At 46.1% G+C, this 17,044-nt stretch overlaps 1 protein-coding gene across 2 annotated transcripts; it reads right to left on the bottom strand.

Moving 5' to 3' along the window:
- Nucleotides 1-308: 308 nt before the first annotated feature.
- Nucleotides 309-16,956, bottom strand: WDR91 (WD repeat domain 91). Of its 2 annotated transcripts, none has more exons than XM_083400536.1 (15): nt 16,798-16,956; nt 14,043-14,222; nt 13,599-13,805; nt 12,481-12,564; nt 11,938-12,074; nt 11,026-11,194; nt 10,028-10,186; nt 7,899-8,098; nt 7,416-7,566; nt 6,671-6,765; nt 4,933-5,101; nt 3,747-3,855; nt 2,861-2,973; nt 2,239-2,436; nt 309-920 (listed from the first exon to the last, which is right to left on the bottom strand). In XM_083400536.1, the coding sequence occupies exons 1-15, from the start codon at nt 16,918-16,920 to the stop codon at nt 756-758; spliced, it is 2,259 nt and encodes a 752-aa protein (XP_083256662.1). In that variant the 5' UTR covers nt 16,921-16,956; the 3' UTR covers nt 309-755. The 2 variants fall into 2 exon arrangements, with proteins under 2 accessions (XP_083256662.1, XP_083256663.1); XM_083400537.1 differs by having other exon boundaries at nt 14,043-14,218; nt 16,798-16,926.
- Nucleotides 16,957-17,044: the final 88 nt, after the last annotated feature.

Here is a 17,044-nt window from a genome sequence, read left to right as displayed (position 1 = left end):
CGTCATGGGGATTCGAACCGCCAGCCTTCTGATCGGCAAGTCCTAGGCTCTGTGGTTTAACCCACAGCGCCACCCTAGGAGAAGGGGTACAGTTCTTCAAATTTATTAATTCTGTATTCCACCCCTTCACCCTAAGATCTTCACCCAAAGGCTTCTTCAGTGTAAAATGCTTTACAGAAACTTAAGAGTTTCCCCTCCGCATCATCCTGTGTTACTCTTCCCATGCACCGCAAAGGGGTTAGGCTAAATGATTCTCGTGGTCCCTGAAGTTTCTTTTAAAGCCGCAGAAGCAACACACACAGGAAAAATGCAATGAAAACATTTGCTTTTAATAAGAAAAACAGGAGCAGACATGGAATACTGTTAAGGTTTCACACAGGCCCTGCTTTCCGTTGGGATGTTTACAAGTCTGTATCGCATACCTTGGCACAATCCTGGAGGTTTATGGCCATGTGCTGTTGAGGACCCAGGAGGGGCAAACGGGGCTGGTCGTCACTGGAAAGAGCTTGTAGATCAGTGCATGCCTGCTAAGAGCATCGTTTAATTTAGGGGGAACTGCTGTAACTGAAACTCCTATCTGGCAGTGGTTTGGCATCAGCTTTAAAAAAGTTTCCAACCTTAGAGGAGAAAGCAACATTAAGACGAGTGGTTTAAACAGCCTCTCCTGCCCAAAATAGTCTGAATCTAGATGGCTAATACTGATTTATCCCCCAGAAAAGTCAACAGTTTGTGCTTTCCTATCAGCACAGTTTCCTCTATGACTTCTGTGCAAGTAAAGTGGTTAGTTTGATCTTTCCATCCATGGAGGCAGTGAGGCAGGTCCCACAATCCATCGCTGTGCACCAGTCCACAGTGACCACCGGGGCCCTGTGCCCTCCAAGGGAGAGGCAGCTCTCTAGGACCTTGTCGTTACTGTTCAGCTGAAAGAGAAGGCAGGCAGGCAAACATCAACACTTAGCAAGCTTCTGTGATAGCAATCCCTGGCCCCACTTTGAAATCTAAGAAGTCTAGCTGCACAAACCACACTCATTTTTACCAGAATAGTGCTAGTTCTACGAAGGAGGTAGTGAGATTTAGCATAGCCAAATCACTTGAGCTGGACAACTTGAAGGCTGCGATGGATGCCACGAGCATTTTCCCATTATCTTTTTCACCTACCTGATTAGTAGCTTATGATCCAGGTCACAATCATCTATATTATACACATATTAGGATCTGGGCCCAAATAAAGGACTTTTGCCTAGGCTACCAAGCAGGGCCAGGGCAGAAGTGGGATTTGAGGTTTCTGAGGTCTCTGTCCAAGTCAAATATTGGGCTGTGCTGGTTCTCAAAAGGCAGTGGCTAAACTTGAGGGCATAATGGCTAATATGGGAAGCAGTCCTGAAGGACAGTACAGAAATCTTGAACTAGCATTGTCAAAGCTTGCAGAGGACAAGCCCGTAGCAATGCAGCTATATTTAAGGTGAGGAAACCAAGAGGTCAGACATTGGCAAGGCAATCCAAATCCCCTTTGCTAGGGCTGGGGAGCTGAATTAGGCAGACATGTCCCTCTGCTCAGCCCTGCCAGCCTCCACTGGCATACTATTCGTAAAAGTCCTTAACAGCTTGGGACCAGTTTACATTTGAGATCGCCTTGCTCCATATGTGCCCACTCAACCACTTCAAGAGGCAGAATTGGTGCCACATAATACCTGTTCTGAATTTGTAAGAACTCAGTCATTTAGTGCTGCTGCACCTACCCTTTGGAACTCCCTGCCTATTGATATCAGGCAGACACCTTCACTGTACTCTTTCTGATGCCTGCTAAAAGCATTATTGGTTAGACAAGCCTACTCAGATGTTTAGAAAGTTGTTGCAAGTTTGTTTGTTTTTTTTAGTCTATTGTTGTTCTAACATTTTGAAAGTTTTAAATTACTGTTGTTAATTTTTTTCAGTGATAATTTTATTGGCTTTGGCTTTTTTGTAAACTGCTTTGAAGGTGTGTTTTTTAAAAAAAATCAAGCGGTGTATAGACATTACGAAATAAATAAATATAAGTATCACTCCATTGGTACCGAACTCTGCCTCCCACCCACTAAACATGAAGGAAGAAATGTCAGCAACAATGTCCAGTCACATGCATTGGCGAAACCCACAAGCAGGACATGACCGCAGTAGCACTCTCCTGCTCCCCAGGAGGTATAATGCTACCTCTGATCCTGGAAGTAACAGATAACCTTTGTGACTAGCAGCCAGTACCTTGTAGATGACACCCCCATTGGAAGAACAGGTCAGCATGTAGTTTCCTTCCGAGTCAAATGCAAAGAGCCTTCCACGTGGGAACTGGACCTGCTTGTATCCGCTGTAGCCAGACAACACAAAGGGGCCGGTGGCATCTCTGGGAAGAGCGTATTCGGACACTTTGGAGCCGCTTTTGTGGATGTTCCACTGAATAAACTAGGATGGGGAACAAGAGACTCTACATTAGATGCCAGAAGGAAAACACTTGATCATCTTCATTCCGCTGTGCAGTGGCATCTGCAGCTGTGGAGACAGAAATGACAGCTGGCAAAAAACCCAGGAAAAACCCATCCACTGCAGCTTCTGCCTTCAGGACACCTGTCCATGGGGTTTGTGCACCACCTTGCTTGAGAAGGTGCAGCATGCGGCTGGATCCTTTCTGGGTGGCATTATGCAAATCAGATGTCACTGTCATCAATGGATTCTTAATGTTTTTACCTGAATATGTGGTTATTGACTTTATTTGGCTATTTCACATTCATGGTAAGCTGCTTTGAGACCCCCATGTGCAGTCAAAGAAGCAGTACGCTGATAAACGCAAAAATAGATTGATACAACCCCACGTCTCCCTAGAACCTACCTTCCCATCTTCTCCAATGCTGTAAACAGCATTCTCGTCATAACTGAATTCAACAGAGTAGACTTCCCCATCATGGGCCTTCCAACTCATAGCACATTCATGCTGCTGCATGTCTGAAAAGGGACATAAAAGGGGTGGGGAGTTATTTTTAAGTAAGTGTGCTTTTAAAAAAATTAACAACAAATCTTCACAGAATTCTAAAGAAGAAGCAGGGGAAAGGCTCCCAAAACTGTAAAAGGACAGTGTTTCTTCCCTATGTCTGTGTAGTTGGGTGATTAAAGTGGTAGACTAGGACTTGGGAGACCAGGGGCTCAAATCCCCACTAGACCCATGAATTGCACGGGGTGATCTTGGGCCAGTCACTGTCTCCCACAGAGAAGAAGGGCTGACCATCTAGTTGGCAAAGGAGCACATTGAAAGCTGCACAGAACATTCTGTGTGTATGCATTTCTTGCTGCACACAATGATTTGCAAAGAAGGGTAAAGGGGTGCTAAAGATACAGCAGCAAGGGCACTCTTCTGTCTCACTCTGCCCCACATCTCCCTGAATGAGGGCTCTCTGAAGGTGGTGTGGAGGACCAGAGGTGTTGAGAATGCTTTGAGCATGGAAAGAATCCCATCTGTCAAGTGCTCTCAGCATATCAGCACTTCTGCTTGAAGCAGGTGCCCATTTGAAATCCTCAGACCGAAAGAGTTTAGGATGAATACACCAAGCTATGACATTACAGGCAGGGATAGGGAACCTCTGGCCCTCCAGATGTTGCATTCTCATGAGCGCCAGCCAGCACGGCCAATGGGCAGGGGTGCTGTGAGCCGCAGTCCAGCCTCAGGTGCCCTATTCTCTGTCTTACAGGAATCTAAGTTATATTCCCAGCTGGCAATTTACCAAAGAGACGAATTATGCCATCCGCTGCTCCGGTGACGAGCAGATTCCCATTGTGGTTGAAGGCTGTGCAGTTTATAGCAATGGGCTCAGGTTCAAGAGAAAACTGGAGCTGAGAAAGACAACAAAACAAAATGTTGAAGAGAACTTAGTTAGATGTCCTTTGCCCTAGAAACTTTGCTTGGACAGCAGACACACAGGGGAACAATTACTCAGAGCTCTTGGGTTGCTCAACCAAATGGACACTCACTCCATCTGGGTTTCCCCTCTCCTCTTCAGTTCTGCACCAGAGGGAATTGGGGACATTTTGACCAATCCAGTCCATCTTGCCCTCAGAGGCTTTCTTGTACTGTTGCCTCTCACCACAGAAGTCTGAGAACTGTTTCTCGCCAGAGAGAAGCTTAAATATAACTCTGGGTAAACAAGGAAGGATATCCTTTCTTATGCTCCTGGGAGAGAGATGCATAACTTTCTTCAGGCAGGTCTCCTTTACATGAAAAATAACTTTAAAATTCTGCTGCAAAATCCTGTGTGGGCACCGACTCTCTCACTTGCCAGTGGCTGCCACAACCCATCACAACCAGCACACAGGAATGCAAGAAGACCGGATCCATTCTGAGAGTGTCATTAGTTTATTTTGCTTCCACTAGTGAAGCCACACTCTTGAGAAACTGAGGACCTCTTTGGTTGTGTTCCAGGATTTAAAAAATTGCCTGAAACATAGGGAATGGGTGAATAAGACCAAACTGAAGAAGGAACTCGGCCTAAACCACAAGGAGATGGAAGGGCGGGCAGATGCTACGGGGGGGGGGGGGGGCAGAGTAGGGGAAGCAGAAGCCCAGAAGAGAAAAACACAACCAAGCTGATGGCAAGTTAGGAAAGTCACATGAATGGAAAGGAGGACAGACTGTGGAATGGGGAGTGGGGTAGGGTGGGGGCACAATTCAGAACACTCCTGACAAGTTCAGAGAAAAGCCTAAAAAATTATGACGTTATACTAAGGTGCCAACAACAAACATTCACTAGACTGTTCATAACTGGCACAGATCAATATTAAAGCAACTGGGATGCAACATTAATCAGACGCAGCCAGCATTCCCAGTGCTCAGGGAGTTGTAGACCAACAAAAAGCTGGAGGGCCACAAATTCCCCTTTGCTCTTTGGGCTCAAGGAAACAACAGAACCGTACCTGCTGCTTCATGGTTTTAGTGTCCCATAGAAGCAGTTTCCCTGGAACTTGATTCATGCCTTTTCCTCCAGAATCTTGAGCTCCATGATCGAGCTGGTTGCTAAGGCCGGACGCGGCAGCTGAACACACAAAAGAAGCCCCACTTGGGCTGCAGGCAAGGGAGAGGATTCTGAAACAGAGACACACACGGTCAGCCCTGGCTCTCTGCACAGGAAGTCCGTGAGCTGCCAGGCTGGAAAGCAGCCGTTTCTGGCTTTGATCCGACTTTTGTCCAGCCCCTACCCCAACACCTGTAAAAACCATGCATGCAAACAAGCCTCTCACTGCACTGGGGCTATGAGCGGTTCCCTTTCTTTTATTCTCTACTCTTTTGGCCTCTGGATGTTAAGAGGCAGAGAGGTGTTTCTAAGTGAACAAAGAAGAGTAGCTTTTGATAGTCATGGCCAAACATGAGCAGAAGGGCAAGGATTCATCAAGAACTAGCAATCCCTCTGCCCCTAAGAAACAGACAGAAGCCTCCTGTGATGTTCACGTTCTCCAAATCCTAGATTAAAATGGAGGCCTCAGATCCCCCCAATTCCTGAACACCCATAGCAGGGAAGGTGCAGCTGTACTCTTGTTCTCTTGCCTTGAACATGTAGGAGATAAAAGCCCCAGGGCAGAAATACTGCTGTTCCCCCCCCAAAAAAAGGGGTGGGGGGAGCTGCAAGAGAAGAAAGCACTCTAGGTTGGCATCTACCATCTACACCAATTGCTTAGAACAACAACAGGAAACTAGGACAGATATAAATCCCACAACTGTGGTCAGTTACTTAAAGCAACCAGAAAACCGAATCCATGCCCTTTGTGTCAAAGGTTTAATGTTTTCCAAGAAGTTTGGGGAAGCTTCTCAGGATTTAGTGCAGTCTGAAAGAAACCCAGAGGAAAAGAGTTTCAAAAAGGTGGCTTACATGCAAACCATCAACGGCCAGTTCGCATTTTCCCTACACAGAATATCTGTGTAACAGGAGGCATGTTAAAAACAACAACAACCCCCAGCCCCCTGCCTGGCCTGTTCTTCCATCAGGTGGTGCTGTACATGGAGGGGTCCAAGCCAAAAATTGTGGATGGAAAGACTTGATCTTCTGTTTGTCTCCAGTCTCATGCTCTGCCTTCACAAAAAGTCTGGGGCGATCCACGTTTGGAGCAGGAAAAGATGGTGGGCGCTTTCGGGAGCCTTGCAGTGGCCAAATCACTCTGGCCTTCTCTCTTACCATGAAGGAGGGGAAAGGGTGGGGATTGCTAGGCACAACCAAGCACCACCACCCCACCCTCCGTCACATCTATGCAGCTACAAGTTTGGATGAAGGTTGGGGGGGGGGGCTCTGCACACTTGCCTCAGATGGAATGCAAACTATGGGATTCTGTTGATATGCCTCTTTCGTTCATGGAAACCGATTCTGTGTTGGAAAATCACGGCATACAAGACTGCTCTCAATCCAGCATGAATGAAGCTGTGTGCACCCAGACATGGCGCTAAAGCAGCCTACCACTCACATGTGCAAAGGAAAACGTGCACGATGGAATATTACGAATCACAAACAAGCAGTTGCCTTAGTGTAATGAGTGTTGGTGAACACTGCCTCTGAAGCACAAGCTGGGCGTCGCCACACAAAACAGTTGCATTTGAGATTTAGAGGCACCAAATGACTAGTTTTATGACATGTGAAGCAAGAGGGACTCTGCTCAAGAGGGTTACCTGGGCATGTCTTCATCAATGCTGATTTCACAAAGATTCTTCTTGGCTTCAGTGTCGTAAAGACGAACAGTCCCAACTCCGCTACCCAGCAACAACTGGAAGACAGCATCAAGGAGAACGTTAATCAAGGGCGACTTCCTGCTCTAGCCACCTTACCCAAAACCTTTGCAGCCATTTCTATTTAGTCTTTCGCTGCCCCCACCTCCACCCTGTCACTGCTACCCTTCCATCATCCGTTGCACCTACAATCCCATGAGCATAAATGAGGGATATGCTTCGAGGAAGACTGCAATGACTACCCAGCAATTGGTCTGCTGCGTTTTTCTCCAGGAGGAAAGAAAGGGGAGCCAACAAAAAGACCAAAAAGGAATAAAGACAGAGCATCAAATTGGAAGGAACAGATTACAGGGTTGCAGTGTGTGGAAATGGCTGAGGTCCTGGTGACCCAATTAGGAAATTAGTAAAGATTGTTGTTCTCCTTTGTACAGTCTCTCATCCTGTGGTCAATCAGGCTATGAAGTCTTTGCATCAACCAGAATCTGGAAAGAGCCGTGGGAAACCTACTTGGTTCATAGAAGCATGATCAACTGTGCTGAGCAGTCATGGGAAGGGATATATTGCCCTCAGGAAGCACCATGCAATACAGTGTAGGCCTCAGGACATCTAAGACTAATCAGAGGTTGAATCTAGGATGCTTCAGCAGCAGTTCCAGATGTTCCCTGTTGCACCAAGCCCAGCTACTCACCAGCCTGTCCCGTTTGGTCGCCCATTCTAGGGAAAGCAGGGGAGACTTGGAAATGGAAGATGCCTTCGTTTGCATGATAGGGTTGAAAGACCACACCTTGATGACTCCGTCCACATCCAAACTGGCCACTCTTCGACCAGAGCAGTCAACCCTAAGCACAGAAAGAGGTTATGCAATGATCTTTTCCAACCCCCACAATTACAGCTTCCTCAAGATTTTCTTCTGCCGCGTTTCATACAAACTATGCCGGCACTATCAGTAAAATAGTACTTTAAGCATGCAGAGCCCTTTGCCACCCTTAGAAAAAAGTCAAAATCACAGTTTGCATATTGCAGATAAGGAACAGATGCTGAGGGGGTGGGGAACGCCAAGGCCATAGCCAAGCTCAGACCCCACAACTGCAAGTCCAGCACTCAGTCCACTGAACCGCGGTGGCTCCCTGACTGCCATCCTCTCCTTCCCCCAAGGGGGAGTACCCCTTACCGGCAATGCATGATGGATGAGTGGTGTTCTCCATATTCCTCCTGGCTCAGGACAATGAATGGCTGCTCTTGCCTGATGCCTCCAGCATCTATGCTGGACCCGAAAGCTTTGGTCAGGGTTTCTGCTTGCTCAGCATGCAGCTCAGGGGGAGGGTCTGTTTCAGTGGCAATAGCCTCCATCTTCCTGTCAACATTCTGCCCCTAAACCAAGAGAAGGACCCTGCATATAGTACAGCAAGCCAGGAAAATCAGTTAAGCTACTCAGTGGGTGCTCAGTCAGTACAGAGTTTAAGGTAACCAAGGCAGAGCTTTGCATCATGCCAGCAGCTAAAATCCAGGCATATTGCAAGTAGCAGTAACCACCTTCCATAGACAGGCATCGTTGTTCACTTTCTGCATGTTCCACCCACTTGCAGAGAAACCAGCCTTGGGGGAAAGGCCCTGAAATGCAGGGGAGGGCAGCATCTACCTCCCACAGTCTGGAGCTTTCAATCTAGTATCCTTCTCCACACTATCCTGGAAAGCAGAGGGGCATCAGTCCATGGAGTTCACACTAATACACCTGGATAATTTGCCATACCTGAAAAAGCTCTCCATGTATCCCTTCCATTAGCTGGGGCGTTAAGAGAGGCAGGCAAACACAAAATGCAAGACAAAGGCTGCATCTTTTAACTTTTGGTTGGTGCCCAGAGGCTCCTCAGCAATATAAATACACATACAAAGCAACACACAGAAAGTGGAAAATGCCAAGCAGAAGCAGGCATTTTCCCTTTTCAGCAAAGTCATCACACAAAGAAATCCAAACAGGAAATTAAGCAGGCTGGGCCTGTTTACAGAGCAGTAACCGATGAAGGAAACAGAAGGCAGGACTGATCAGATGGTTTCCAATATGGGAGGAAGCATGCAGTGAGAACTGTGCTGGGGCCAGTGTTTTTTAACCTTATCAAATAATCTGCAGTCGGGATAGTTTGCAACACAAAATTATTCAGGATAATGAGAGCAGACCAAGGAACTCCAAAACCCTCCAAACAAGTCTCTTCAAATGTGGTTTCTTTGCAAGAGAATGGGAAATTAGATTCAGTCATTCATGTCCTTTTAAACAAAAAGTATATGCCCTGCATTCGGTTACAAAAAAGTGGGGTCTAAAGTAGCTCTTAACAACCCAGGAAAGAAATCTTAGGGTCCCAGTGGAAAGCTTCCTGAAAATGGCAGCTAAGGATTCTTAAAAGATTTTCAGTTTGAAGGGTATTTCATTTCTGTGCTGCTGGTACAGTGGGACCTCTCTCCTAGACACACTGTTTTTAATATTCAGTTGGAAGCCGCCCAGAGTGGGGCTGGGGAAACCCAGCCAGATGGGCGGGGTATAAATAATAAATTATTATTATTATTATTATAGACACAAAATCAGCTTGTCACTTGCTTATGCACAGCCACTGTCATTAGAGGTCAATGCTCTGAATGAAAATGCCTTCAAATGGGTACCCGCTCCATTCAGACAGCCAAGAGGTTTGGAGATAAGATGTATGATTGCAAGAAGCTCCCTCCTGCTTCTATAGGCAACTGAAGGACTGGGGCCCATTCCAGCCCACCGGAGCTTTCATTTGGACAAGAGCCAGGGATACATCTCTCTGCACATTGTGTCATTTCTCCCTAGCAAACAGGTGGAGAGCACGGACAAAGTTCTTTTTAGCCTCATGCTTCCTAGCGTCAACAGCAAGAAAGGTTGTGCCAAAGATTCACTCCCACATGCAAGAGCCACAAACCAGAGAACAGCAGCTGACATGCCGAAGGGAAGAACTCCATTCAAGACAGTGCTGCTGTTTATTCAGGAGGGCGGAAGGGGCTTAAGGAGAACCCTTTGTCCCCAACTTAGTTCACATGTGAGGATGTCACTAAGTAAAGCAAACAATTATGGTTCTTCATCCCCAGATTGATCCAAACATGAGACTCTCATTTTAAAATATCAGCACAGTAAGTAATTATCTGCTCAGGCACACATGGCTCTGCATTACTTAGACAAATCATCAGCCTGACTATTACTAGACTGCCTGCATGTGATTTACTGCACACAGAAATACAGAGAAGACTTTATCCCATTCTCTAACCCATCAGAGACACACCGGTCCATACCTGGGAAGCTGTTTTAGTTAGAAGTTCTTTCCTTTCCTTCCCATGATCCTGCAGACGCCTCTGACGCTGCTGTAGGAAGTTGGACTCTGCTGCCACCGGGCTACTGAAGTGACTTTTTAATTCCTTGCAGGCAGTGGCTGCCTCCTTTCCTTTGGTGCTCTGGAAGGCAAAGAGAAGACTTCTCAAGTTTTGGCTCTCCCAGATACTGTGCCTAAGCTGACATTTCTGGTACGTAACACATCTAGGAACATCATTTGTGAGAATCCTTTCAGGCAATTGGTTCTGTGTCCCTTGCACATTACCCCACCACCGAACTTGAAAATAGCAGAAGAAGAAGAATTCAGTGATTTGATAAGGGGAACACCCCCATGCAACCTAGAAGCACCAGCTGTGACTTATTTCGGTTGATCTAGGAGCCTGTGCACCTCCTAGGGTTGCTGTATTTAACTTCAGCTTTCAATAAAGGTTATTGAGAAGTGGCTGTTGGATGTAGGTCCTCAGTATACCCCCGTCACCCTTCTTGGACAAGGTGCAAAACCTGCCAGGAGCAGGTTACCATCAACATGCGGGTTAATATGGAGGACAGTTGGCAAATGGGCACTTGTGCCATTCCTTCTCCCTAGAGGTGCTGCCACCACCTTCACTGATGGGTTTTCAGAGGTATCTTAACAGATTATTCTTTTTGCCCGGGTCTTTGGGGAAAACTGATGTTCTCAAGGCCCACTGTAACTGTGATGCCCACTGCCATATTTATTTAAACCTTTAGCATTTATTAATGGTTGTATTGATGGCATAGTAAATGTTATTGCTTCAATCAGCTATTCAATCAACTACCCTGGGATCTTCCTTGATGAAAGGTGTTTAAAAATTAAATAAACACATTACCTTCATGTAAATGCAAAAGAGCAACCTGTAAATCAGTCCTAAGATCAACACAGCAGACATCCAGCCTGACTCTAAACACAGGTGTTAGCCTGACTGCTCTTACGGTACCTCACCTGGTGGTTTGATTGCTCTTTCTTGCCCACCGACGCCACGCCAGTCTGTGCCGAGCTGGATCCTGTTGTTCTAGAGGAGCCCTTTTTGCTCTGAGACAGCAGAGACGACAGGAATCCCCCTCGGGTCTGCAGAGAGTGAGCAGGGCTTCTTTGGTTGCTTGTCATGTCACTAGAAAAAAGGCAGAAAACCCAAAAACCTCAGCATCAGGTGCAAAAGACAGAGACATGTTCAAAAAGTCCCGCTATCATCATCATCATCATCATCATCATCATCATGCTGTGTGTCACAGAGATAACAGCAGGGATTTTTATACGTCTTCCTCCCCAGCTCAGAACTGGGGCCATAGGAGAACTTCCATTTGCTAGAGTTAAACTAGAAGTCACCTCTGAATTAATTGAGGATCCTGGACTATACAGCTATGTTAGGAATGGCTGCAAGGGAACAGAGCCTGCAGGAAACCTTAGTGGACAGTCCCAGTCGTGGGTGGAAGGTCCCACTAAGGCAAATAAACTAAATAAAGCCATTAAGGGAGCTCCATAGATTCAGGAAGATGCATGATGCTCAACCGCAGGATGAGATTTCCCACATTTTGAACAAAAGGACATTTAAAAGTAACTTAAAGTTATGAAGCTCTGATAGAAAAGTCCTATAAAGAGACTGTTCTGTTAAGTGTGGTTGGGTTTTTTTAAAAGGAGATGCCAGCCAATTGGTTCTGCAAGACCAGGGAGCAGGGGAGAGAGAAAGCACCCAACCGTTCTCAAATCTTTGTGGATCTTTCTGAATGAACATACACTTCTCCAAAGCTGCTTGTCCAAGTTTGCCAGCAAGTGAACAACGGCAAAAGGGCCAAGATCTGCCTCTACCATCCAATCATGCAGCCATTTGTCCTGGCCTCTCACATACAGACTCACAGCTCTGAGTCCCCCAGATGGTCCATGTTGGTCACATAGGAAGGAAGCTTGTGGTGGAGAATCAGCTCTTCCTCCTCTTCCTGCTGCTGCTGCTCCTCTTTCTTTATTCGGAAGTACTCTGCTTGCAAGGCAAACAGCTGGAAAAAAGTGGGGATACAGGGAGAACAGAGAGAGATGAATTGCAGGTTCCATAGGCCACAAGCGGCCCACGAGGGTCGCTTAACCGGCCCACGAGCCACCCACTTGGCAAGTCCCTGTGTGCAGCGCAGCACAGCACAGCACGGGGACTCGCTTCTGCGGTGCCGGAAATCGTGTCTGCACAGATGCTGGAAATCACGGGCATGCACAATCCGGCCCACGAAGGGATCTCCGCTGGAGTGAACCGGCCCAGCCAAGGTAAACCTTGCCGACCCCTGGTTTACATCATGCAACAGTTTATATCGTACACTATTTATTGGCTCTGAGTCAATAGCTCAATTTGAAGTTTAAACATATGTTCTCCAGTTTTTGTACATAAGAGAATTCAAGAACGGACATTCTCACCTTTTGACGCAGAATTTCATTTTCTTCTTGCAGGAAACAACTTCTCTGACATTCTGTCTCAAAGTTCAAGATTACTGGTACAGGTAAGAAAGGTTAAGGGTGAAAAACTTAAAGCAAGAATGGAAGTCCTTCCTCTAAAGCAGACTTTGCCTACCGAATGCTCTCTAGATGTTTTGAAGGGTACCAGGTTGCTTTGTGGCACCTTGAAGACTAACACATCTTTTATGGGATAACATTATGTCAAACCTACCTAGATATATAGAATGTTGGCATATATTTTACTTTATCATTGATTTTAACTATTTTTTAATGTTTAAAGTAGCTATTTTTACTGATTTTTTTTTGTTCCAAGCAGTATATGAATTTAATAACATAAATAAATAAATAAATTCCACTGCGACAGACTAACAGAGCTAGCCATCTGGAGATTGATGCCACTTTTACAGCTGTTTTGATTTTCAACAATAGAAAAGACAATTTAAACCAATCCATTTCTTAACACCTTGACCACCAAAGGCAGCACCAAACAGGTCTTAAGAGTGTCCCTAGAAACATAGTAGTTTGTGAGATCATATTTATCTCACTCCTCACTTGGCATCCCCACTACTCAGGGATTTATATTTATTATATATCTGGGGTGGAAGAAGATGGAGGAATATATATTATCCAAAACAGAAAAAAACCCACCAGCTGCTACCATCACCTGCCTGTGGCTTGAAACACTATCGAGAAAATGCTTGAGCTGCAAAGAAGTAACATAATGCTGACAAATGACTGCAGGTCTCTTGCCCAGTTGGTCTAGTTGCAACATGCCAGTTTTGTGGGCTACAGTCCAGAATAAAATACTCTAGCATTACGTTTGGCCTTGGTTTACTTAGTATGCAATTTTGATAAAGTGGGGATGAGGACAGTGATCTGCTGAAGGAACAAAAGATATAAATCCATAAGTTGTAGATGATATGGATGGACCAGACTAACAAGCCACACCACTGCTCTGTAACACACATGTGGGAGAAAGCTGATTACCACTCTCTAACATGACAAGAGAAAGGAAGCGAGAACAGAGGATGAAGCTGTTTCATAATTAAAACTAATTTTTCACATCTAGAAAGGATATGCATACACTGAAATAAGACACTGAGGAAGTTGTGCAGAGAAACGATGAAAGTGTCTGCCCACTGGCGGGAAAAATATGTTGCAAAAGTAGGATTTGCATCTGGATTGGTGATGAAAGGTAGAACAAACCAGTCCTTCCACTCAGCTTGGTTCTGAAGTTCAGAGGCTTGTTTGAGAAAGAATTCCTGTGTCTTGTCGTTCCTGTTTGTCTAAAACACAGAAAACAGAAAAGGGGCTCAGATTACAAATTTTAATGCTGCTCCGGCAGCTGCAAATATTGGTTTCTGTTCTGGACCCAGCAGGGTGATAGGAGTACTTTCCCCCACCTACCTGCACATCTGCTAGAGAAGAAGGATGCGTACAGCATTTTGTTAGATAAGGCAACATATTTACTCTTAAAACAAACCAATTGTATTTTGAAGAAAAGCTATTTGCTTGACACAAACCTGCACAGTATGAACGAGGTAGTAGCGGTATAAACTAATTTTCAGCTTGTTCACGGTAGGTCGGTACATATCCTCCAATCGACTGAAAAGGCGTCTGTCGAGGTAGCTCCAGTAATCCCGAAGGGCAGCCAGATCATAGCTATGAACGAACTGCAGAAACTGGTCCACTATCTTATCTACCTGAAGAGACAGCACAGATCCCCAAAAACCCAGTTAGTCCTTGCCCACGTTGTCAGCTTCCGTCACCAAAAGCCATAACAAAAACCACACATAAACTCTGGAGACAAGGTCAGGTTACACAAACTGCATCAGTCATGAGGCTCAAATGAGGAATTCCAAGAGCCACTAGCAATGCCTTTAAGTTTTCCTTTTGGGGCTGAGGCACCTTAGTGCCTCTGAGTCACTGGCAGTGCTGAAGGACCTAGCAACATTATTCCAAAGAAGTAAGTCTATAAACCCGCTTGAAGAACAGCCTCTTAGACAGCCCTCACCAACTCAATGCCCTCCAATTATTTTGGACAACAGCATCAGCCCTAGCCAGCTGGAATCCAACAATATCTGGAGGGCCACATGTCCCCCACCTCTGATATAAACAAAGCATAGCTTCTATGATATTGTGTACTGACATGCCGGGGGGGGGGGTGGAAGGAGAAAAGAAAGAATCAGAAGTCTTGCTTTCTTTGCCAAGATTTTCCAGGCAGATGTTCCCTTCTGTTAAAGCAGCTAGGCTTGAAAAGAGGCTATAAATGTATGTTTGACTGATATTTCCAGTTTTGTCACATCCAAATGGAACTTTTATCACTCAGATTTTGGAGACTCACTGAAAACAAGGAAGCTGGTTTCAACAAAACATCGCTAACTTCTTTCAAAACCAGGCTAAAGTCATCCTTGGCACTGTAATTTATCAGCAGGCCCAGTAAGAATTATTGTGCTGCATCCACCAACATCCCATTGTCTATCTAACACAGCCTTCCTCAACCTGCTGCTCTGCAGGTGTCACTGGACAACACCTCTCATAATCCCATAATCCCTAACCCCCAGTGATGCTGGCTGGGGGTGATGGGAGTTGAAGTCCAAGAATGCCTAGAGGGCATCTAGGTCAGTGTTCCATCTTCCCAGTTTATTGCTTCCACAAGGCAAAACTCTAAATGAGATTGGCTAGTTACTCAGGTTGCTTGAATCAGGGGGAACAGAATGAAGAAGACAGAAAGATGAAGAAAACTGCCAAAAACCAAAGGTAGAGATGGCACTTTCCAACAAGCTTAACTGGAAGTATACCAATGTGACAGGCAGTTCTAACATCAAAACAAAAGCATTATATGAATAGATGGGGTGGTGGGATTTCATGTTCTGGAGGAATTGAGGAATTGGCAAAAGACCCCCTCACCAAAAAAAAGGAAGGAAGGACTTGGCAATAAAATCTGGCAGTTCTTAATATACCCTCACAAAAGGGTCATAATGCAACGTAATGATTCATATACAGTATATGCATAATTTTAATCACATATGAAATTATGATTTCAAACACTGCATTGGAATGGAAAACAATCTGTGTTGTTACTAGGCCTTCACATGCAATCCTTTGTGTGGGGCTTGCTCCAATCAGTTTGGGACTGATTTCAGACAGGACTGTTTTCTATTTTGGGGATGAGCAACCACTAGCCCCTAGGCAAATTTTGAAAGCAAGGCCATTTCCTTCACACCAAACTCACATGCCCTATACCTGAAGTCATATGTGAGGTAGACACACAGCATGCTCAGAAGTGAATCTGAGTTCCCTTTGGGGAACTCAGCACACAGCCAAGCCCTGCAGAAAGCATCACCCATCAGCTGAATCACATGCATCCTTTTCAGTGTGAAAAACTTCAAGTGTGCTCATTATCACATGCCAACATCCCTTAGCCTGCAGCTATACTGAATATAGACAGTGCAAGTCAGCAGCAAAATTTAAATTAGCCCAGGTTGGTCAGAAGACTCAGACAAGAGGAGGGGAGAAAAAGAAGAGTTCTAATGGGATACTACAGTATTAGAAGAGGGGAGAGAAAGACCAGTTAGAACTTTCCTCTGTGGAATTCAAGAGAATATTATTCAAATTATCTAGGCTCTGTTTAACAAGTGCAATGTGTTGGGTACTGCTTTATACATATCTGAATTTACTGAAACCTCATTCAAGAGCATTGTGTAAAGGGAAACACACTGTGTATTACTTCTGATGCCAAATATATTTTGTTGATGCCCTGTTCCTAATTCCAGATGCGTAAGGACTACAATACTGCAGTTACTCAGCTGAGGAAAAGGGAAGTACTCTGACCCTACTCAGGCTGTCTCCTCTTCCTTGCTAGCCTGCACTTGCTCCGGTGGGGGAGGCCTGCTTAAATTTAGGCACGGGTGCCGCTACAAGGGGCTACATGAGGCAGCCATTAGGGGGACGCTGGACTAGCTGCTAAGGAACCCAAAGGCCATCTAAACCAACCCGCCCGCAACACCAGGCCCATCTAGCCAGTGGCAGCAAGTGTCAACGCAGCACTGGCAAGGGCGCTCAAAATCCCAGGCGCGGAGCATTTCACACGTAATGCAATGCTGCTCCTTGCAGGTTCGTAATGCAATGCTGCTCCTTGCAGGTTCGTGAGTTAAATTGGAAAAGGAAAGAGGAGGGGCGGGCGGGACCTGCTCACCCCAATTCCTCCTCCCCCAGCCCTTCCTTCCCTCCAGCCACCCGCGGGTCCTGCCGGCTTCCCTCCCGGGGAACCCTCACCCGGAAGCCCTTCTCTTTGTCCGCCTTGATCTCCGCGTCGAACTGCTTCAAGGTGGCCGTGAAGCCGCGGAAGAGCAGATATTCCCGCACCAGCTCATCGGTGCGCTCCGCCGCAGCCGCCATCGCGCCGCCGGGTCACGGGGAACAGGGAGGGACGCTCCGAGCTCCGCGCGCCGCCCTCGCCGCCACGCTCCGCCCCTCGCCCAGGCGCTCCGCCGCCGCCGCCGCCCTCGGTTCCCCCAGCACC

This window comes from Podarcis tiliguerta (genome assembly GCF_965153285.1).
Source record: "Podarcis tiliguerta genome assembly, chromosome: 10".
In the NCBI taxonomy this organism is placed as follows: Eukaryota; Metazoa; Chordata; class Lepidosauria; order Squamata; family Lacertidae; genus Podarcis; species Podarcis tiliguerta.
Note: the sequence above shows the minus strand (reverse complement) of the source record. Positions and strands in the feature narration are given on the sequence as shown.

What these genes read in the sequence shown, in the direction of transcription:
- WDR91 (XM_083400536.1), bottom strand. Translation starts at nt 16,920, where the DNA reads ATGGCGGCTGCGGCGGAGCGCACCGATGAGCTGGTGCGGGAATATCTG. An exon ending in CTAAAACCATGAAGCAGCAG is followed by an intron (nt 3,856 to 4,932) that starts GTACGGTTCTGT and finishes TGTCTTTCTCAG; the next exon opens with CTCCAGTTTTCTCTTGAACC. An exon ending in GCATTGGAGAAGATGGGAAG is followed by an intron (nt 2,437 to 2,860) that starts GTAGGTTCTAGG and finishes TCCCCATCCTAG; the next exon opens with TTTATTCAGTGGAACATCCA.